Below are 22,634 nucleotides of genomic sequence, written 5' to 3' on the forward strand. Positions count from 1 at the left end.
GGTTTGAAAATGAAAGAAGCACGCTTTCACTTCAAAAAAAAACAGCCTCCTAGTCGTTCACCAAGCATGCAAATGCCGTTAGTATTTGTGTATTTGTGCATGCCTTTGTGTGCTCTTCAAATTTTGAGCCTCGAACAACCATCAAACAAAAAAGAGCCGACAAGCACCCTTTCTCAGATGTTACCGAAAAAACAAAATGGCAAATGATTTGAAATGTTTTGCAAATGCAAGAGTTTTTGAACAGGATTTTAAACATTTGAAAAATCAAGAGATATTGGTACGTGATGAGTGCGAAAAAGTGTTCGTGGGAGGAGTGAATGGTGGGAGCCCGATGAGAATTCAGTGTAAAATGAAGAGATATTTTTAGAGGAACAAAGTGAAAAAGCAGTGGAAAAAGATAGATCTTGGCGATATACTAAATGTGTGATGTGATGTGATAATCTGGGTCAGAAGATGGAGTATTGGGTGCCAATTGGATGATAAATGGCTTTTCAAATGAGCAGTTTGAGGTTTTTGCATTTGAATTAATAAAGTTTCTGAAAGTTATCTGCAGAGTGGCTCTGTCTCAATTACTGATATTTCCACCCAAAACACGACAAATACCATCGTACAATCCCAAAAAGGTACACATTTTGAAGCGCGGAGCGATGTGTCATAAAGCAGTGAAAGAGGAACAATGGATAGTGACACATTGCATTGCACTCACAGGTTGCGTTGAATTTTCGAACCGCCCGTAAATGCGCAATGTTCATTCAAATTGGTGGTTGGATATGTGGGAGAGTTTGTGGATTTGGTAAGTGTTAGGCGCCAGGTAGGTGGAAAAATGATCAAAGGGGATTTCGAGGGGAGAAGGTTGAAAAGTCGAAAAAAAAATCGGAACCTTCTATCTGATTAGGTAATATACAAAATCCAAATTAAGGTATAACATTGGAAAGCTGGGCCCGGATTTTTTCTAAAGATTTTTTTTTAATTTTAAATTTTCAGAATTTTTCAGCTGGCATTGTCAGCTTTCCCATGGCCATGTTTTTCTATAAGACTCACATCCCCTTACTTTTATTTGAGAGATTATCTCGGTTATTTTTGGTTTTATCAAAAAGTTTTCCACTAACTGAACACGTATAATTTTTTCTATTATTTGATTTTAAATCACCATAGATAGAACTGAAGACAGATGAGATATGACCCGTCAAAGTAAAGCAATAGAGATGTAAGTCTTATAGGGAAAATTTGGAAAATTAATTTTGATCTAATTCTCAAGAAGGTTGCCTTTAATATAATAGTACAAAAATTGTAAATTGTAGGCTGTGGTAATTTTGAGTTACCTAACAAACCTTTTCAAAATACTTAATTATTCAAAAATCTCGATATAAATTGCATTCAGGTAATATGTGCATCTTTTACCTATTGGTGGAGGGGGAGGTTTTTGCATTAAAATGAGAGTGTGAAATGATGCATACCAATGAGAATAGATGAGAGAGAAATAGAGAAAAAGAGATGAGTCATAAATGGTGTATCTGTAGAAGTGTGGAGAAGTATTATCACAGCAGGAGGAGGAGAAGAATAGTGAAATGATGCACATATTGATAGAAAATTTCAATGAAACTGTTTGAAAACAATGCATTTTTTTAGAAAATTTTTAATTGTTTAAAGACACCTATAGTTGTATATTGTGGACAAGAATGTTTTAATTGTTATTAATGTAGATATCCATGCAAATTTTTAAATTAAGTTTTTAGAATTAAGTCCGCAACTCAAAAAAAAAGAACACGGAATCAGTTTTGTATCATTCAAGAAAAAAATTTATACAATTTTGAGCTAGACTTTTATTGTATTTCCAAGAATAAACCTCGAGTTTGGGTGACAAGAACCGGTTACGGTTTTAAAAAAACTTGAAAAACGTTGACAACCAAACTTTTGGTGAAAATGATCTAATAAAATTTTAATGTCAATACAATCGATTGAAAAGATGACTCGATAAAATGCATCGAGAACGAGGTTCGATCGTCGGAAAAGGAGGCAAAGCAGGTCACTCAACTCCCTCCACCTCCTCCTTCTTCCCGCACCGATGTATATTCTCATTCCTTTGAAGGAAATGAACGAACAAAAGTTTCTGTTTAACTGTCTGTGTCTGTTTCAATCATAAACTATCTATCTCTCCCTTGTTTGGCGCTCTCCAAGATGAGAGAAGCCACCCGATCGGAGGAGAACTGAGAAAGACAGGCTGTCTTTGGGTTCGCAGGGAGAGGTTAGTTCTATTCTTGATTGTTTATTTATCGTTCGAGCACTTCGAATGAACAGAACAAGCTTTTGTTTTATGCAGGAGTAACTAATAATGTGTGAAATGAAGTTAAAAAAGCAAATATGAAAGTATGAATAAAATTGTTATCTTAATAAAATATAAGTAGTTTTTAGTAGTTACTGTCTCAACTTAGAGTGTTAACTATTTTATGGTAATTTGTTTAAACTAACAACACAAACTTTACTAATAGATTTGGAGCTCTTTCAACTCGTTCGGGCTGTTAAAAAATGGCTTTCAGCAAAGTGCTCCAAGGAAAATGAAAATGAATCATACTATCATGAATAAGGAAAGTAAAAAAATGTTAGAACTACTTTTCCAGAAATGTATATAAAATTCGGATAAACTTGGAACTCAAGATTTGACATACCTTTAACTACATAACTTATGTCCAAGTTTTAAATGTTTGAACGTACTTTGATTTTTTTTAAGCGAAATTTCAATTTTTAAGGCATATATAAATTGGCGCCAAGAGCAGACGACAGTATAATCATCTTCTCAACGCATATCTCAACTTCCTGAGATCATATCGAGAAAAAAACCAACGATTTGCCACAATGAATAAACGATTGAAGGAAGGAGGTGGAAGAAAATGAGAAAACAAGTTTACACTCACCCACGCACACTCATTTTGTTGGTAATCGAACGAACGAGAAACTAAGAAACAGTAACCAATTTTCGGATTAGAATCGACTGAAGAAACGGATTATGGATTTGAAAAGAGAAACTCGTTTTTTGGAGGTAGTTCAGTTTAGGTATGACGATGTGAATTAAGGCATTAGATGAAAAAAAATCAGAAAGTAACTGGAGAGGTAAAGGTATGGAATTAAAGAATTGCTTTATCGAAACAGTTCAGAATTTTCGAGAAACCCTTTGAGGACAAACATGGTTTTCAAAAACCAATGACAAATATGCATTCTGAAAGTAACCACAATTCTTAGAAGGCTTTTGTAAGATTTTCAATAGATTGAGTGAATGACATGCCACCCACTAGCATCTTTTAATTGAGATAATATAAGACGAGAAAACGAAATTCCGATAAATATAGAAATTGAAATTTCGGATGAACATAAATGAAATGAGTCAAATGGAAGAAGTGAAAAGAACGAGAGAATAAAGAAAAGATGAATTCGTAATTTCGGGTAAGTCGCCGCCTTTTGCCCTCTCCTTCATCTTATTCTAACCTGACGAAGAACAAGGTCAATACCCCATTCTTTTCAATGTCCCTTTAATACCATTTAACAGTGATGGCGCACTTACGGAAGAACACATCTCGAGAAATGGGTGCCAGATAACATCTCACTTATCACGTTTGTGGCTGGAGTAAATACGGATTAGGTTAAGGGTTATAATTACACAAATATAATTAACTAGGTAATTACCTTAAGGCCCCATTAGAACAGTGTCTTCAAGGGAAACTTGTATTAAAAGGGAAAAATGTAGGAAATGACTTTGAATTATTTTTTAAATTTTAAAGCTGTGTTTGGTATCTAGAAATCGGTAATTTTAGGACAGTGATGTCACAAGCGTACTTGTTTGCAACCAAGCTCAAGAAATAAAACGATTTATACGCTGAAATTGTTCATAAAAGTTTATAAAATCAATTAAAATGTTTATTTTGTGTAAGTAGTTAGAAAAGGGTTTTGTGTAGTGAAAGCAATAAAAGTGCAAGAAGCACGAAGGCCATAGACATGAGAATCAGGAAAGGAAGTCACCAATTTTCTTGTCACGTCAGAATTCATGTGAATTACCACTATAACTTTTTTATTCGCAATTTCAATTTGACATTTAAGAAAAATGTTGTTTAAGTTAGTTTCAAGTTGAATTTTTTGGAATTTTTTGGGTAAAAGTGTCATTTCACTTGTGTTTTCAGAAAGGGCACAATATACAGAACCCATATATGAGCGGAACCTTTAACAAAGATTTTTGAGAGTTCTAACTAATCTCCTAACTAAATAAATGTTTTAAAAGTTTCAAAAAGGAAAGAAAATTTATCGTTAAAAAATAGTAGTAATGTAATTAAATATATTACTGTGCTCCATATTGCCAATTTTATGTTTCAAAAGTAGAATAAATGTGGTATCGAAATGGTAAGTTCAAAAACCGGACAAAATCTCATCAAAATGAGAAAACAACCACACCCTCGTAATATACTGTCCACACTGACCTACTGCACGCCCGAACCTAATAAAATTCAAATGACTTGTCAACTTTTACGAGAGAAGATTCAACACATCTCAAGTTTCATATTGTTTCGACGCAACACAAAAAAAGATAGAAATATGAGACGTCTTTGGGTGCACGGGGAAAAAAGTTTGACAGCTGTTGTGGTGAGTACACTTTAAAGGGAAACAACCAAACAGAAAAACTAGACTGATAAGCATCTAAATCGGTGTCCAGGGATCTATTTGTCTATTTGGCAGACTAACACACAGTTTGCACGGATTCTGTGAAAAACGAGGAAAAATTAGAAAATTAGTTTACTTATAGAAATAAAACTTATTTATGTATGTTTTGGAATAACAATTTGATCAAAACTTAAAATTCGAAAAGCTTCTCCACACTATAGCCAACTGGAGCAAGGAAATATTTTCTAAACGTTGCCTCCTTTCTTAATTAGTGCCTTGTTGTTTCTATTATGTGAATGGATTTAATTTTCTTGTTATATTTCTTCTCTCACAAGTACCAGATGTGACTGAGCTTCACCAAAAAAATTTCATGAGGGCCATAGTAACAGTGATTAAAGTATTAAAAACGAAAACAAAGCTAGAAGCGAATTTCAACAGATTGCAACTAGAAACTGCAAAGTGAGACAATAGGAAAAGTGTGATTCTTTTGTTGTTTTTGTTACAACTGACTGGGCGACTCACAAAGATTGATGGCTTCTGGCACAACTCGGTTTTATGAGTTTTCATTTGAGAAACACGCTGTTGCAATGAAAGAGGACAACTCAAGAAAATGGGAAGACAATGGGATGAGTAACACCTCGGAAATCGAGAAGGCTTTCATTTTTGTTTTTGAAAGTATTGAGCACAAACTTTGGAAACAATTTGGAAAAGATTCAGCTCAGATTTAAGTGTCATAGTTTCAAAGAACGAAAAGAGTAATGTCAAGAAAAAAGTTCACCAAATCAGATTGACCGGTTGCAGACCACGGGATGGTGGCAGTTTCAGCTGGAGTACCATGGTTGCAAATGCAAATGCAGCCTCAGGATCAGTGTTGAAGCTGGGGCGACGTGAACTACGACGATGAAACTCCAGCATTTCAGGTGATAACTACTTATATTGATCCAGATAGGTCAACGAATTCAAAGACTGAAACCATACGGTACTTGTTGTTCGATGATCGTGACAAAATTATACAAGTTATTTTATTATTAGTTTGCATTATATACTTACTCAAAATAGTTTTCACATAGAATGCGTTTCAGTAAATCCTCTAAAATCCTTCTAGTTATTTTCTTTAGAGGAACCTGTTCAGAAGAAATTGAAGCTATTCGTATTTCTTTCAACTTTTTTTTCTTTTCAGTCTTCTCAATATTCACAATCTTCCCATCTTCATAGCATTCTCAAATATTCGGAAACCCGCGTGGCTTATTGAATAAAAGAAGACGATGAACGAGAAAAAGGTAAGGAAAACGTAAAGATAGAGGGTCCCTTCAGCTTCTTTTTCTTCATCTCAAAAAAAGGTTTGTTGTGGGTGCCTAATGTGAGTGAATGTATGTCTCTCTGCTCATCACCGCATTTCCAGCTGTTGTCGTTCTTCTTGTAAACGGCAATCAGCAGAAAGAACATATTCGGAAGTTTTCAGTGACCATAAACCTTTTATGAAAACTTTGGAATACGCTTTAAAGATGCTTAATGTTCCGAGAAAGCTATCCAAATTCTCAGAATAAGCTCATCTTCGCAACCCACAGGCTCCTAGTTTTTGAAGAATTCAACGATCAGACTTCAGTCTCTTCCATTTTAATATGTACTTTTCAATCTAATGTAGTAACAAGTAGTAGGTACTAAACTCCCTCGTCGCTCAAGAGCATTTCCGTGTTTCACTCTGCGTCTCTCATTGCTCCTAATCTCTCATATTTCTTTGCTCCCATATATCCTCGTACGTCTTGAACTCTGCACTGATAGATTGATAAGTGTAATAGATATTCTGTTCCCTATATTCTACATAACTTTTTGAGGTTTTTTATTTCTCTTTTGAATTCAAATTTTGAAATTTTCCAGTACTGAAATTTGAAATTCAAAAAAAATTTGTGAATTCACAATGAAGGCTTAGGCAGCCCTTTTTCCAGAATTCCTTGGGAATTTTGAATGTTTTGTTGTCTCTCACTCTCTTTCTATCTCAATTCGTCATTGTTTGAAAAATGCAATTTCGTTTGGTTTTTTGTTGGGAAACATTGAAATTGTTCTATTGTTTGTACTTGGTTTCTCGGCAGAAACTTTTTGCACATGTTCAGCAAGGAATTTCACTTGAACGAACTTTCCTGGCATCACAACTCCTAATCACATACTCGTTATTTCACAGTGATCATATTTTAACTTCGAAACTTCTGTAGGCCACTCTATTTCGAGTTGTGTTCTCCGCAAATAAATTAATATTATACAATGTACATACCTATGTTTTTGTTGTTTCTTCTCTCATATCTGTATCAGTGAGTTAAATAATTTCCTATGCACTATTTCTTCACATTTCCTCATTTCCTTCTTCCTCAATTGATATCCAATTCCCTCGTTTTCATCACCATGACAATTTTGCCAGGAAATCTTCTTTTTTTTCAAATTCTACATTATTAGATTGTTTCAAATTAATTTCTGAGCTTTGAACAATGAACACCGAAACATTTTCAATGAAATTCGATAAAGCGTTGGCGTCCCAACTTTTTACGGGGTTTGTTGATCCAGGAAAAGGTGGTGGTACGTACCTTCGTAGAATTAGATTCGCTCGGTTTCACAACCAAATCTTTTGCCTTTTCTTCTCCATTTTTCGAGTAAAAGTCGCAACTTTTCCGGTGCTGTTACTTTATGGCTGAACATTTTCCAATTTATCTTGGTATACTCTCAGTAAAATATCAAAGTTTTCAAAAAGTTTGACATTTCCCTTGCCATTTTTCTTGGCCGTCCATTTGATTATTGCATCGAAAAATAAATAAGAAACAAATATTATTTCGATTTGTTTTTCCAGTCTTTGTATACCTAAAAATCCTAACTTTTGAGTGAAAATTGATCCTTTTATTTCCATTCGAAGAGTATGAAATAAAATGTGAATCAGTTTTCTAGTTGTTCTTACACCTAAATAACACCATTTGTAACCTGATATTTATCTCCAAACTCTTGTCTAAATCGTGTGAACTCAGAGTTTCTTGTCCTTCCGTTTCTCCAGTTTTCTTGTCATTTTCCTTCTTCTTCTCTTTTTTCTTCTTCTTCTCCTTCTGCGTCATTTGCTGCTTCATTCCATTTGATGTGCTTGCTCACTGGCTCTTGCTCCTACACTCCTCCCATCTTGTTTTTCAGTCTTACACACATACTTACACACACTCATCAAATTCCTTTTGTCACTTTCGCTAATTCATTGTGATTGTTAGCCAAACACAAGCGTCGTTTTCTGATTTCGTCGAGACAACTATTTTGATTTTGAATAATTTTCAGAATCTTCTATGACGGAACTCACAGAAGAACGGTACATTAGGGATCTTTCCACATTTGTCAATAGTTCTCGTGGAGATGTTTGGACATTGAACAAGGTATTGTCTTAAAACAATCATATTTCCATTTAATTTTTATTTCCAGACTCCATACGGAATCACGGCCAAACAATCAGCTATCTGCCGTTTTGATGATCAAGTTATAAATCGCCAAGCCCAATTTCAATTTAATCGAAAATTGGCTCGACTCGAGTTATGGTTTATGTTTTATTGTAGGAGTAAGTGCTTATTTCAATAAAATATTTCTCACAGACTACGATGTCGAATGTATCCTTAAATTTTTACAGATGGCCGACCACTTCGAGTTCGTCAGATAGCCGAAATACTTGGCACAAAGCCAGAGGAAAACGATGCTATTGTTATCGAGTTGTCCACACATCCAACTCTACAAATCCCTTACTACAAATTGTATAAAAATCCGGATGATGCTTCTGATTTGATTGGAGAAATACCAATTAGAGATAATTATATATTAAGGTAAGAGAACTGCAAAACTGGAACATTTGAAATACCTGCAATATATTTTGCAGAGCTTAATTAATAATTAACAGCATACCGAAAATTACCAATTTCATCCGACATCGTAGTCTAGCTAGAGCCATATCATAAGAAAAACTGTTCAGCTACAGTATTGCGAGTATTTGTCAAATTCACCAATTGTTTTTCTTGTTCCCCTTGATTTTATCAACTTAAAAAAATAAACTATACTTGCTGGTACGGTATCTGAAAATTTTCAATCATGAACCTTATAGTGAATTTATTTTTTAAATTTAAACAATACTCAGATTGATAAAAGAGCTCATGAAATTCTGAATATTTTCCAGATGGATAAACGCATTTGGTGCTGAAGCTGGTTTGGGAACCAAGTGCAATAAGGAAACCTATTCTGAATGCAACTCATCTTGTAATCAATCAACAACAAGTACTGAAGACTCTTAGTTTCAATTATTATGTTTTGGTCACAGCCCCTTCGATTGAATTGTCAATTAAAAACGGGTAATGATAATAAATTTTTGTCGCTGTCGAAATCGAACTTCTGTGTGTTTCAGATTATCATTGCACTATTGTTTTTGATATCAGAATTGATTTCAAAAACAGTAATGTCAAAAAGTATTCATACTTTGTCCTGTCTCATTAGGATTGATAAAAAGTAATACAACTTTCAAATTTTTGAAGTTTTCTTATCTGGAAACTTTAAATTATAAAATTAATCGTTTTATCAGAATTGACCCTTCAATTAAATTTTTATCTCAATTTGAGTGACCACTAGCTTACTCGCTCCCTTACAATTAGACTACAATTTTTTTTCAATTTCTTTTTCCTGAAACAAAAAAACCTTCTGATGCTAGAGACCTAGACAATATTTTGGTTTTTATTGAAAAAGAATGCCCCCACCAGGAAAATTGATAACACAATGCTGTAGTTTGTTGATCTATTTTGATTTATTTTATCAATTTTCTGCACATTTCAAGAATCACGCGCGCCCTTACAAAAAATCACTTTGTTCCGCTCATTTTTTCTTTTGAGATATGCTTTCGAATTTTCAAACTTTTTTATTGAATTATTTGCTTTAAAATGTAGATCTAGTTACTATAAGTACCTAAACCCAAAAAAAACCAAATTTATATACGTTCGAATAAAAAAAAACTCACTTAATTATTTTAAAATTTAAAATTTAATAAAAGTTGTATTTTATCAAACATAGAGGCGTAAAATATTTTATTTTATGAAGATACTATTTTTAAATTGTTGTCCTCTACGATTTCAGAGTACGCGCCAAACAATTATTCTCAAGTTTTTGCAAAAAATGGATGTAGATCACTGTTTAATATGTGAAAAATTAAGAGAATTATAAAAAGCGAGGGAAACAGTATGTGATCTTCGCGTGATCTACTCGAGTTTTTCACAAAAACTTTGGGTATTATCTCGATGCGCGCCCACTAGTTATTTATAAATGCGCTCTCTTCGAAGTCGTATTAGAAGAAAATGAAATGCATAACGTTATTTTTCGAGATAGTTTTTAGTTCACTCAATAATATTTTTCTTTCCACTTTTTGCTCGTTTGGCTCTCAATTGTTCAATATACAGACTCAACGTCCAAGTTTCCTTTTTAAATTTATCAGAGTTTGATAGTGGTACTATTACTAGTGATAAAAGTAAGCAAACATTTACAGTTGACCAATTGCAAATTCCCAGAGCAAAATGTGTTCTCTGTCTTTTTTCAATCATTTGCCCTTTACACTCCGGTATCGGTCACTCCTTTCATCTGGTCTATCACTTGTGGTATTTCTCTCCTGTTTTGATGTACTATGTTATATTGATAAAATTCAAAGAAAAGAACGAAAATAATTAAATGAAGTTCAAAAAAATTGACGCAAAAACGAAAAAGCCACGATATGGGAGAAGCCAATTTTTCATATTTATTTCTCGCATAAAAACAACATTATTTCTCCATTTGGACCGTTTCAAATGACACCTGTAGGTGTAATTTTAGGTGTAGGTGTAGCCACGTAACCAAGAAATATGGGTATGTTTTTTCGTAACTTCGTCGTGTTCCAATTGTCTTGAATCTCTTTTAAAGAACATTCTCATTTGTTCCATCATGTTGCAAAACAACAGGTGTTCAGAAAAGCTCTCCCAGTTTGACCTTTGGCCAAAATTGCGGAAAATTTACAAGCGTATTTTCTACAGTCGTCTCACACTAACACTCATGTAACCACTCTTAATTTTCGAGTCTCAAACAGCGAGGAAGTATTTTGTGATCTTCTAGGGTGGATCTACTTCAAATCGATAAATATTATGTGTGTGACATTTTAGAGTTCTATGTACGCTCTTTTATTTTCAATTTGTTTGGGGTTTCTTTGAGCTGACCGCTTCTTTCTTTTTGTCACTAAAAGCTTTTATAATATTGCATTCATTTCATTTCACTCGTGAGCGTTTAGCCCGCCCTCTATTAACAGTATAAAGGGAGAACAAGAGGCCCCTGGCTTCACACTCTGGTTAATCGAATTTGATTGAAAACTTGACCAAAAGCGAGATTTTACTATCCCCTACCTCTGTTGTAAAAAGAAATTTACATTCCATTTTTTTCATAAAAAAATAAGCTTCTCCCATAAACAAACTAAAAGTACAAATGCTCACTCCTAGGGTGACATGTGTTCTTTGTCTTTTTTTCAATCATTTTCCCTTTGCACTCTGGCGCCCAGTCGTCCCTCTACTATCGGTCACTCCATCCCTCCCACCTCTCTTATCATCTTTTTTTCGTCGCTTTTCGTCAAAAAACTTGATCGTTTAGTTCGGCATTTTGCAACCGTGGTCACTCTTATCCATTGTTAAGTTGCTCTTTCAAATAATACTGTCATAGGTGGCTGACATGTTCCAAAACTCTATTTTAATTCAAATCAATACATGTGCTCATCGACGATGGTCTTGGGGGCGGAGCTTCCTCAAATCGATAAACCCTACATTCCAGCGTTCTGCGGTCTTTCAAAGAACGTTCTAGGTCATTCTGCAAAAACACACATCCACAATGTTTATCTCGTTTCTATCTCAGTGGGCAGGAACACCAAATTCAAAAATAGTGTCTTGTTAGTAAACACCCTTACTCTCCTCCATCACATGTTTTTCTCTTTGTCCATTTCTCTCTGGTATTTCTCGAATTCTCTGCTTCTCTGCGCATATAACTGCGCGTTTGCTCGTTTTGACATGAAAATACTTACTATCTTATCCACTGGTTTTCCTATACAAGCTAGACAATAATATTTCTTATCAACTAGTTGTATGTATCTGTACAAAAGGGCAATATGGTTGAACTGTAGACTCCGATTTTCACTACTTTTCTCTTTTTTTTTTAGTTTCCATAAAACCTTTCGATTTTTAAACTCGACTAAAGAAATGTTCTTCCAGTTTGGTTCGAATGCATTGGGAAAGTATGAGAGCGACTTTGCATCTCGAGGACGGGTCCACTTTTGTGGGCTCCATTTATGGAGCAACCAAAAGTGTAGTTGGAGAAATTGGTAAGTTTTCATCAAGTTTTTATTAAAATTTTATTTGAATTTTCAGTTTTTCAAACCGGAATGGTTGGTTATGTGGAATCTCTTACCGATCCATCATACGCCAAGCAGCTTCTCACACTTACATATCCACTTATTGGAAATTACGGAGTTCCATCTGCAGAGATTCTGGATCAGTTCAAGCTACCAGCTGAATTTGAGTCTGACAGGATCTGGCCAGCAGCTCTCATTGTTGAGAAAATTTGTGTCGATGGAGAACACAGTCATTGGCAAGCAGTTCAGTCGTTATCAGAATGGCTCAGAAAAGCTGATGTTCCATGTCTTTCCGGAATTGATGTTCGCCAATTGGTGAAGAAAATCAGAGAGACTGGAACAATGAAGGTTAGTGATACTGTAGTTGGGTTAAAGCATTTTTTAAAAATATTTTTCCAACATCATGTTTTCAGGCGAAGCTTGTGATCGAATCAGACAATGCACAAAACTTCGACTACGTTGACGTCAATGCTGAAAATTTGGTTGACTTCGTGTCGAGAAAAGAGCCAGTTGTCTATGGATCCGGTGATCAAACCATTCTCGCAGTTGATTGTGGTCTCAAGAATAATCAAATTAGATGTCTCGCAAAACGAGGATTTCGTGTCAAAGTGGTTCCTTGGAATCATCCAATTGATACTGAAAGTGATTATGATGGACTTTTCCTTTCCAACGGACCAGGAGATCCAGAAATTTGTGCACCACTGGTCGATCGATTAGCCAAAGTTATTGCAAGAGGAGACAAACCAATTTTTGGAATTTGTCTCGGACACCAAATTTTGTCTAGAGCTATCGGAGCGAAAACCTACAAATTGAAGTAAGTTTTACCAATTGATTTGAAGATATTTCAATTATCATAACAAAAACCACTAAAAACACATGCATCAATTAGTTTGAAGATTAATTTTTTCTTTTTAATTACAACATTTTTTTCAGATACGGTAACCGTGGTCACAATCAGCCATGCACTCATTATGCTACTGGCCGTTGCTACATCACTTCTCAAAATCATGGATACGCAGTTGATCCAGATTCACTTCCAGCTGATTGGAAGGCACTTTTCACGAATGAGAATGACAAGACCAACGAAGGAATTGTGCACTCGTCTAAACCATTTTTCAGTGTTCAATTCCATCCAGAACACACTGCCGGGCCAACTGATTGCGAGTTTTTGTTCGATGTTTTTGCTGATTCTGTGAGACAAGCAAAGAGTGGCACATTCATGAAGTTAGTTTAAAAATATGTTAACTTTATTAAAAGTTTATTTTCAGTGTCGATCAAGAGCTCACTCGTCTTATGACTTTCACTCCCATCTATCATGCCAAAGAACAGAGAAAAGTTCTCGTTCTCGGATCAGGCGGTCTCACTATTGGTCAAGCTGGAGAGTTTGATTATTCTGGGGCTCAAGCTCTGAAGGCATTGAGAGAAGAAGGAATTCGAACAGTTCTCATCAACCCAAACATTGCTACAGTTCAAACCTCCAAAGGCTTTGCTGATTTCACTTACTTCCTTCCAATCACTAAAGAATACGTTACCGATGTGATCAAGAAGGAGCGACCAACTGGAATCTTGTGTACCTTTGGAGGTCAAACTGCTCTCAACTGCGCCATCGACTTGTATAAAGATGGAATTTTTGAGCAATACGATGTGCAGGTAAATACGAAACTACTTGATTAAGGAAACTAAAAGTTATATATTTTTCAGGTTCTTGGAACTCAAATCAACACAATTATGAAAACAGAAGATCGCGATTTGTTCAATCAAGAAATTTCGGCTATTGGAGAAAAGGTTGCACCAAGTAAAGCAGCGACGACCATGGAAGGTGCCATTGAAGCAGCTGAAGAGTTGGGTTATCCAGTTCTTGTCAGAGCCGCATATGCTCTTGGTGGACTTGGATCAGGATTCGCTGACAACCGGGAAGAGCTCATTGCAATTGCTCAACAAGCTTTAGCACACTCAAATCAGGTTCTTGTTGATAAGAGTTTGAAAGGATGGAAGGAAGTGGAATATGAAGTTGTTCGGGACGCTTACGATAATTGTATTACCGTTTGCAACATGGAAAATGTGGATCCACTTGGAATTCATACTGGTGAAAGTGTTGTTGTTGCACCATCTCAAACTCTTTCTGACAGAGAATACAATGCTCTTAGAACATGTGCAATCAAAGTTATTCGGCACTTGGGAATTATTGGAGAGTGTAATATTCAATACGCTCTGGATCCGTATTCCTTGACTGTAAGTTTGCAAAAGCTTTGAGTTAGAGAATTGTATTAAATTTGTATTATTTTCAGTATTACATTATCGAAGTCAATGCACGACTTTCTCGTTCTTCTGCTCTTGCCTCAAAAGCCACCGGATACCCATTGGCATATGTTGCTGCAAAGTTGGCATTGGGACAACATCTGCCAGTCATCCGAAATAGTGTCACTGGAACCACAACTGCATGCTTTGAGCCAAGTTTGGACTATTGTGTTGTGAAGATTCCTCGTTGGGATCTTGGAAAATTCGCTCGTGTCAGCACACAAATTGGAAGCTCTATGAAATCAGTTGGAGAAGTCATGGGAATCGGGAGATGCTTTGAAGAGGCTCTTCAGAAGGCGTTGAGAATGGTGTCCGATCATGCTGACGGTTTCTCTCCATACACATTCAGTCGTCCTACAACAGCTGATGATCTTTCAAAGCCTACAGATAAGAGAATGTTTGCATTGGCACGTGGAATGTATTATGGAGACTTTGATGTTGAAAAAGCTCACGAGCTGACACGTATTGATCGTTGGTTCTTGTTCAGAATGCAGAACATCGTTGATATTTACCATCGCCTCGAAAAGACTGACGTCAATACAGTATCTGCTGAACTGCTCCTGGAGGCGAAACAAGCAGGATTCTCCGACAGACAAATAGCAAAGAAAATCGGAAGGTAAATACTCTTACCCTTCTCTGCTTTGATTTTTAGCTCGATATCTAAACAGTAAATTAAAATTTCAGCAACGAATACACAGTTCGCGAAGCTCGTTTCGTCAAAGGAATCACTCCTTGCGTGAAGCAAATTGACACAGTTGCTGGAGAATGGCCTGCTCAGACAAACTACCTCTACACAACATTCAATGGAATAGAGAATGATGTTTCATTCAATATGAAGAACGCTGTGATGGTTCTCGGATCAGGAGTATACCGAATCGGTTCTTCAGTTGAATTTGATTCTTCTTGCGTTGGATGCATCAGAGAGTTGAAGGCTTTGGGATACTCTACAATCACCGTCAATTGCAATCCTGAAACTGTTTCTACGGATTATGATATTTGTGATCGATTGTATTTTGAAGAGATTTCTTTTGAAACCGTTCTCGACGTTTATCATTTGGAAAAACCAAAGGGAGTGATTCTGGCATTTGGAGGTCAAGCACCGAATAACATTGCGATGAGCTTGAGCAGAGCTCAGGTGAAGATCTTTGGAACTTCACCAAACGACATTGATAACGCAGAAGATAGATTCAAGTTCTCAAGAAAATTGGAATCTTTGAAAATCAGCCAGCCACAATGGAAGAAAAGCGAAAATATGGAAGATGCTAAGAACTTCTGTGCTCAAGTTGGATATCCATGCTTGATCCGTCCTTCATATGTTTTATCTGGTGCAGCAATGAATGTGGCTCACAACGCTGAAGACTTGGAAGTCTTTCTCAAGCAAGCTGCTGTGGTCGCCAAGGAGCATCCAGTTGTTGTGAGCAAATTTATCAATGAAGCGAAGGAATTGGATGTAGATGCAGTTGCCCTTGATGGAAAACTCGTTGTAATGGCTGTCAGTGAACATATTGAAAATGCAGGTGTTCATTCGGGAGATGCTACTCTTGTCACTCCAGCTCAGGATATGAACAAACTGACATTGGATAGAATCAAGGATATCACTTTCAGAATCGCTGAAGCATTTAATGTCAACGGACCTTTCAATATGCAGCTCATTGCTAAAAATAACGAACTCAAAGTTATTGAATGCAACTTGCGAGTATCCAGATCATTCCCGTTCGTCTCAAAAACTCTCGATTACGATTTTGTGGCTTTGGCTACTCGTGCAATGATGGCTTCAGATTCACCTGCAATTCGAGCTACAATCAAACCAACAGCCACCTTGCTCAAAGGAAAGGGAAGAGTCGGAGTGAAGGTTCCTCAATTCTCTTTCTCAAGACTCGCTGGTGCCGATGTGATGCTTGGTGTCGAGATGGCTTCAACTGGAGAAGTTGCTTGCTTCGGAACTTCAAGATGCGATGCCTACCTCAAAGCTTTACTCTCCACTGGTTTCGTTGTTCCAAAACAAAATATTTTCATTTCCATTGGAGGATATCACGCGAAGGCTGAGATGCTCAAGTCTGTAGAAGCATTGCTGAAGTTGGGATACGAATTGTATGGATCCAAAGGTAAGATTTTTGAGAAATTTTTAAAATTAAAACTTTGAACTTTTAAAGGAACTGCCGACTATTTCCAATCGAATAAGATCAATGTGAAGCCAGTCGATTGGCCTTTTGAAGAAGGATCGTCCGATGAGAAAACTGCAAGTGGAACAAGATCTGTAGTTGAATTCCTCGAGAACAAAGAATTCCACTTGGTCATCAACCTACCGATTCGTGGATCAGGAGCATACCGAGTCTCTGCCTTCCGCACTCATGGTTACAAGACGAGAAGGATGGCAATTGACAATGGAATTCCCTTGATAACTGATATTAAGTGTGCTAAGACCTTCATTCAAGCCCTTGAAATGGTTGGAAAACGTCCAACTATGAATTCATTGGTCGATTGTGTGACTTCCAAGAGTTTGAAGCGTTTGCCAGGAATGGTTGATATTCATGTACATGTTAGAGAACCAGGAGCAACACACAAAGAAGATTGGGCAACTTGTTCAAAGGCTGCACTAGCTGGAGGTGTTACTACAATTTTGGCAATGCCAAACACTTCTCCTGTTCTTGTGGATACTGATTCCTTCTATCAAACGGAACAGTTGGCTTCTGCAAAATCGGTCGTCGACTACGCCCTCTACATCGGAGCTACTCCAAACAATTCGAAGTTTGCAGCGGAGTTTGCTGACAAAGCCGCTGGCTTGAAGATGTATCTCAATGAGACATTCAGTACTCTGAAGATGGATAATATTTCAGACTGGGCTAAGGTAATAATTTTAAAAGGCACTTTATTCAACATATTAATTTTATAAATTTTTAGCACCTGAGTGCCTTCCCTGCTAATCGTCCGATCGTCTGTCACGCCGAGAAGCAAACACTTGCCGCCATTCTTTGTATGGCTCAGATGGCGAATAGAGCAGTTCACATTGCCCACGTCGCTACGGCTGATGAGATTAATCTCGTCAAGGAAGCTAAACAAAGAGGATGGAATGTTACCTGTGAAGTCTGCCCACATCATCTTTTCCTCATTGAAGAAGATCTTCCTGATGGAATTCGTGAAGTTCGTCCACGTCTCGTAAAACCAGAAGATCGTCAGGCTCTTTGGGACAACATGGAATACATTGATTGTTTTGCAACTGATCATGCACCTCATACGTGGGCTGAGAAGACTGGAAAAGATGGGAAAATTCCACCAGGCTTCCCTGGAGTTGAGTACATGCTCCCACTTCTTCTTACAGCTGTGCATGATGGTAAATTGACCATGAAGGTAACTTTTTAGAAGTTTATTTCTATTTTATAATTTTGTATTCAGGAACTCACTGATCGTATGTCCACCAATCCTCGTCGAATTTTCAACTTGCCTCCACAAGATGATACCTACATTGAGGTTGATTTGAACGAAGAATGGACAATTCCAGAGAATGGAGGACAGAGCAAAGCTGGATGGACTCCATTTGCTGGTAGAAAAGTGTTTGGAAAAGTGCACAATGTGATCATCAGAGGAGAAGAAGCTGTTATTGATGGAAGAGTTAGTTTGACATTCGGTAGAAAGAGTCTAAAAATAATTATTTTTAGATCGTTGCAATTCCAGGATTCGGAAAGAATGTCCGTCTTTATCCACACTCTGGAACTGCTCATCGTGGAGATTCAGACTTCGATCAAATCTTGGAACCAATTCCTCAACAAATGATTGAAAGTTCTTCAGATGAACAAAGTCCACTTCATACTCCACCTAGAGCTCATACGCCGATTGCATTCCCTGGAGAGCTTCTTGCCAAGAATTGTATCAGTGTGAAGCATCTTGATAAGGGCCAGATCAATCGTATTTTCGAGTTGGCGGACCGATACAAGCACGATGTCGAAAAGGGCCACCCATTGACACATATTCTGAATGGAAAAGTATTGGTCAATCTATTCTACGAAGTGTCAACAAGAACATCTTGCTCGTTCTCTGCAGCCATGCAACGTCTTGGAGGATCTGTCATCTCTGTTGATAGTCAATCATCTTCAGTTCAAAAGGGAGAAACTTTGGAAGACACAGTGCAGGTTTTGGGAAGTTACGGAGATATTCTGGTTCTGAGAAGTAATGAGAATGGAGCTGCTGATAGAGCTGCTCGAGTTTGCGATCAACCGGTCATCAATGGAGGTGATGGAACTGGTGAACATCCAACTCAAGCTCTTCTCGATGTGTACACTATTCGACAAGAAATGGGAACAGTCAATGGACTTACCATCGCTTTGGTTGGAGATTTGAAGAATGGAAGAACGGTTCACTCATTGGCTAAACTTTTATGTTTGTATAAGGTGAGTTTTTTCTGAAACCAACTATAATTACTTTACTTTTTTCAGGACATCACCCTTCACTACGTTGCTCCGAGTACCGAACTTGAAATGCCACAGGAAGTCTTGGACTACGTCTCGTCGAAGTCGAATTTTGTTCAGAAGAAGTTCACCAGTCTGGCTGAAGGAATCAATCATGTCGACGTTGTCTACGTGACAAGAATTCAAAAAGAACGATTCTCATCTCCAGATGAATACAATAAGGTGAAAGGAAGCTACGTAATCAATGCGAAACTTCTCAATGAGGCCGCCAGAGATGTCGAGGAACCATCGAGTCTGTTGGTTCCAGCTCGTTCTCTTCCAATCGTCATGCATCCATTGCCTCGTGTGGATGAGATTGCTGTTGAACTGGATCATGATGAAAGAGCCGCCTACTTCAGACAAGCAAAGAATGGGGTCTTCGTTCGTATGTCTATTCTATCCCTTCTTCTTGGAAGAGGGCATCTTTAAATTTATTGCTAATCAGTTCATTTATTTTGTTTTCAAAAGTTGATCACTTTCCTTTGATTGTTCTTACTCTTAAATTAACATTGTTTTCGCTCATCTTAATCATCTGTTGTGTTTGTTCATATAGTCACCTTCATCCCAACCCCTACTATTGCAATATTTCTTTTGTTTTATCCTTTTTTTTCACTTTTATTTCAGGCTTCTCAGTTTCTGTTCACCCGCCCCTGCCTTAATTTTCCTTCCGAGTTTTCATTATTTACTTTTTTGTTCCATTGTTCAAATTTTCATCAAGTTTTCTTTATTTTTAAATACATTATTTTCTGTATTTCTTCTCTAAATTTCAATATTCAATGGCAAAAGAGTATCCTTTATCCAAAGATTCAACCATAAATTACATTTTTCTATCGTGCAAAGGCGAAAAAGGTACGCAATGTTTTATGAAAAATTCTGGCTTTATCTGCACTTTAGAACTTGAAATTTTATAAACTTCATGTTCTACATTAAACGAGCAAATCTGTAAAATTTGGCACCCGTAGCGAGCACTATGATGGAGATCGTGACGAGACCCATCCAGAATATTGGTAGCGCCTTTAAACTTAATTACCTTGCGCGCGGGAGATGTAATACACCTCTTTCAGCAATTCTGTTTCTTCTCCGATCGATAATTGCCCTATATTGCTGATTTTGAAAACAGTTTTTCTTTTCGATAATTTTTGTTAGTTTAGAGGAAAATGCTCACAGAACAACAATTCCGAGATGAAATTAGAGGATTCGTTGATAAAATGAACGAAAATAATTTCCACTGGCAATTAAAAGAGGTATTTTCAAATAATCAAATGCTTTTTAGACTCAATTCAATATTGCAGATCGGGAAATACGCGAGAGAGACCCATTTGAAGACACTTTCAGATGGACGAGTTATCACTTCTGAGACACACATCCTGTACAATTCCACATATCAAGTTCCAACAATTTGGTTCAATTTCTTTGAGAATAGTTGGTTTTATTGATTGAAAACTATTTTTTTAACGCAACTTTCAGATGGAAGCCCTCTTCCATTCCGTACTGTCATTCGAGATGTACTGAACATTTCTGAAACAGAAGAGTCTGAAGCTTCAATTCGATCGAGAATTTCACATTATGAGCATCCGTTTATGGGAGTTTTGTATTACAATATTCATCCATGTAATACTTCAAATATTATGAAAGAACTCAATACGGATCGATCATATCTTATGTCGTACGTTTTTAATATTTTTATTAATCATAATTATTGAAATGTTTCAGGTGGTTCAGCGTATATGGGCAACAAATCGGACTGAAACTCCCGGATCGTGTTTTATAATTGCTGCATCCAAACTATTTGAAAGAATAAATTATTTATTGAAGCTAAAGCGATAAAACTCTGCAAAAACAATCTAAATGAATTAAATACAAAAAATCCCGTATGCGAAAAAACATCACTGATAGTCAGGATCAACATTTTTCTCACTCGTTTTGTCGTTGGTCCCGTTTTTCCTTGGAGAATCAAACAAATCGAGGACTGTTAACCAGAAAATTATGATACACGAAACAACGATATACATGATTCCAAACCCGATTCCTTGATCGTAATACCTAAAAGAAAGGCTATTAAAATTAAATTCGATTATTTTAAAATGCTCACCCTTTTAATCTTCCTAATCTTCCTGTAGGCTCCGACTCGACGGCTTTTTGATAGATAACTTGAGTTCTTGCAGCTACATCCGGCCAGTTGTACATTTTTGAAACAGCTTCATGTTTTTCAGTAGGATCCATCAATAGACCTTTTTCTCGACGATCAACCGCTTTTAGAAGAGCATCAACGAGATCTAAAATTGGATTAATAATTGTTGCATTTTTGATAAACATATTATTTCTTAATACTCACCATCTGGAACTGGTTCTTCTAACGATATGAATTCTCCAATTGGAAGAACTTCAGGAACACCTCCAACTCGAGTAGAGACTACATGTAAACCACAACTCGCGGCTTCAACAATGCTCATACAAAACGCTTCAGTAAGCGATGTATTTATGAAAATTTGTCCTTGATTTAAGACTCGTTTCACTTGATTATGGGGGAGCATTCCGAGAATAACGACTCTTTCGTGTAGTTTGAATCTTTCGAGCATTTCTTCTAGTTCGATACGTTTTGGACCATCTCCGCCAATTATGAAGCGAACCGACTTGTGACGAGCGCAGACCTATAGAACATATAATTTGTGGAAAACTTAACAATAAAGAAGTAATTTTACCTTTGGCACAATTTCACAGAGAAGATCAGCTCCTTTCCGGTATACCAATCGTCCTAGAAACACTATCGTTGTCGGATTGTTGAAAAACTGATTACGATCCGGTGTGAACAGTGATGTCTCAATGGCATTTGGTATTGTAGACACTTTGTTTGGATCCAACTTTCCGCGTAAAACTGTATTTTCTTTACTCGTATAAGACACACATATTGTCTGATCTACGTTTATGAGAGAATATTGTAGGACCAATTTGTTGGTGAGAATAGCTGAAGCATCGGCAAATCCAAATAGTGAGTGATCAGTGAAAACTGTTCGAAGCCCCATTAAGCCACCAATCATCAGTGTTTCATGTGCAAGCGAGGAAAATGTCTGGAATTTTTAAAATACGTTTTTTTAAATACGTCTTTATTTAATCTCGAACAACATCATCAATTCCGACAAAATCAAAATTATCACTGAAAATACGTCTTTATTTGATTAATTACCGAATGCCCATGAATTATCTGCACATTTTCTCTCAAAAGAACTTTCCGTAGCCACGGCATACTTCCAACAATTGATCCCAATGTAGCTCCATTATAAGCGACAATAAATGGAAGATAATAGACCTGAAATCTAGAGAAATCATTGAAAAATTCTGAATAAAAAATACTCACTTTTAGACCATTCGACAAGTATCTGATTCCTTTTCTATTTCCATAGCCATGTGTTATGACTACTACTCGATGCCCTAGTTCGATGAGGCATTGTGCAAGAAAGTAGATATGAGTTTCAACTCCACCAGCATTTGGACAGAAGAAATCGGAAACCAACCTGAAAATACAGTTTTATACTTGAAATACAGATTCAAAGGAAGAAAAAACACTTACGCAATACTGTACGGACCAATTTTTAGCGACATGCATTAAAGTGATTATTGTTAATTAATTTTAACACTGTTTAATATTAAATTTAATTTGCAAATCTTTTTTAAAAGATAGTTCAGCAGTTTTTTCTTTAAAAAAAAGTGTTAAAATTTTGCAGATGCAATGACGCCCTACCGCACTTTCTCTTTGTGACGTCACTATTTTCCATGTGCAAATTTTGAAATACATGTCTTTCTCTGAAATTATCGATTTTCGTTAATTTTTCGTACTTATTTTTATCAAA

General features: G+C 36.6%; 4 protein-coding genes across 5 annotated transcripts; 3 read left to right on the top strand and 1 right to left on the bottom strand.

Annotated features, from left to right (window-relative positions):
- The first annotated feature begins 2,178 nt into the window (after positions 1 to 2,178).
- On the top strand, positions 2,179 to 9,030 carry D2085.7 (Integrase). Of its 2 annotated transcripts, NR_051453.2 has the most exons (7): positions 2,179 to 2,245; positions 2,748 to 5,564; positions 5,825 to 5,924; positions 7,945 to 8,039; positions 8,086 to 8,218; positions 8,288 to 8,477; positions 8,825 to 8,941. NR_051453.2 is itself a non-coding variant. In NM_001267236.5 (4 exons), exons 1-4 carry the CDS (start codon positions 7,953 to 7,955, stop codon positions 8,937 to 8,939), a joined length of 525 nt encoding a protein of 174 aa, NP_001254165.1. In that variant the 5' UTR covers positions 7,945 to 7,952; the 3' UTR covers positions 8,940 to 9,030. The 2 variants fall into 2 exon arrangements, 1 of the variants encoding a protein (NP_001254165.1); NM_001267236.5 differs by lacking the exons at positions 2,179 to 2,245; positions 2,748 to 5,564; positions 5,825 to 5,924 and having other exon boundaries at positions 8,825 to 9,030.
- A 2,876-nt stretch (positions 9,031 to 11,906) lies between these two features.
- Positions 11,907 to 19,523, top strand: pyr-1 (Glutamine-dependent carbamoyl-phosphate synthase). The gene is made up of 13 exons (NM_063437.8): positions 11,907 to 12,016; positions 12,063 to 12,394; positions 12,460 to 12,860; positions 12,980 to 13,270; positions 13,315 to 13,696; positions 13,748 to 14,278; positions 14,335 to 14,960; positions 15,029 to 16,449; positions 16,498 to 17,192; positions 17,246 to 17,692; positions 17,738 to 17,953; positions 18,001 to 18,729; positions 18,775 to 19,523. The coding sequence occupies exons 1-13, from the start codon at positions 11,932 to 11,934 to the stop codon at positions 19,213 to 19,215; spliced, it is 6,597 nt and encodes a 2,198-aa protein (NP_495838.2). The 5' UTR covers positions 11,907 to 11,931; the 3' UTR covers positions 19,216 to 19,523.
- A 409-nt stretch (positions 19,524 to 19,932) lies between these two features.
- On the top strand, positions 19,933 to 20,598 carry atg-10 (Ubiquitin-like-conjugating enzyme ATG10). Its single transcript, NM_063438.3, has 4 exons — positions 19,933 to 20,030; positions 20,079 to 20,208; positions 20,254 to 20,452; positions 20,500 to 20,598. Exons 1-4 carry the CDS (start codon positions 19,944 to 19,946, stop codon positions 20,555 to 20,557), a joined length of 474 nt encoding a protein of 157 aa, NP_495839.2. The 5' UTR covers positions 19,933 to 19,943; the 3' UTR covers positions 20,558 to 20,598.
- On the bottom strand, positions 20,580 to 22,510 carry piga-1 (PIGA GPI anchor biosynthesis domain-containing protein). Its single transcript, NM_063439.7, has 7 exons — positions 22,355 to 22,510; positions 22,142 to 22,298; positions 21,971 to 22,093; positions 21,489 to 21,854; positions 21,122 to 21,437; positions 20,879 to 21,062; positions 20,580 to 20,829 (listed from the first exon to the last, which is right to left on the bottom strand). Exons 1-7 carry the CDS (start codon positions 22,384 to 22,386, stop codon positions 20,673 to 20,675), a joined length of 1,335 nt encoding a protein of 444 aa, NP_495840.1. The 5' UTR covers positions 22,387 to 22,510; the 3' UTR covers positions 20,580 to 20,672.
- Between the last annotated feature and the right edge of the window lie 124 nt (positions 22,511 to 22,634).

Source organism: Caenorhabditis elegans, chromosome II (assembly GCF_000002985.6).
Source record: "Caenorhabditis elegans chromosome II".
Taxonomy (NCBI): domain Eukaryota; kingdom Metazoa; phylum Nematoda; class Chromadorea; order Rhabditida; family Rhabditidae; genus Caenorhabditis; species Caenorhabditis elegans.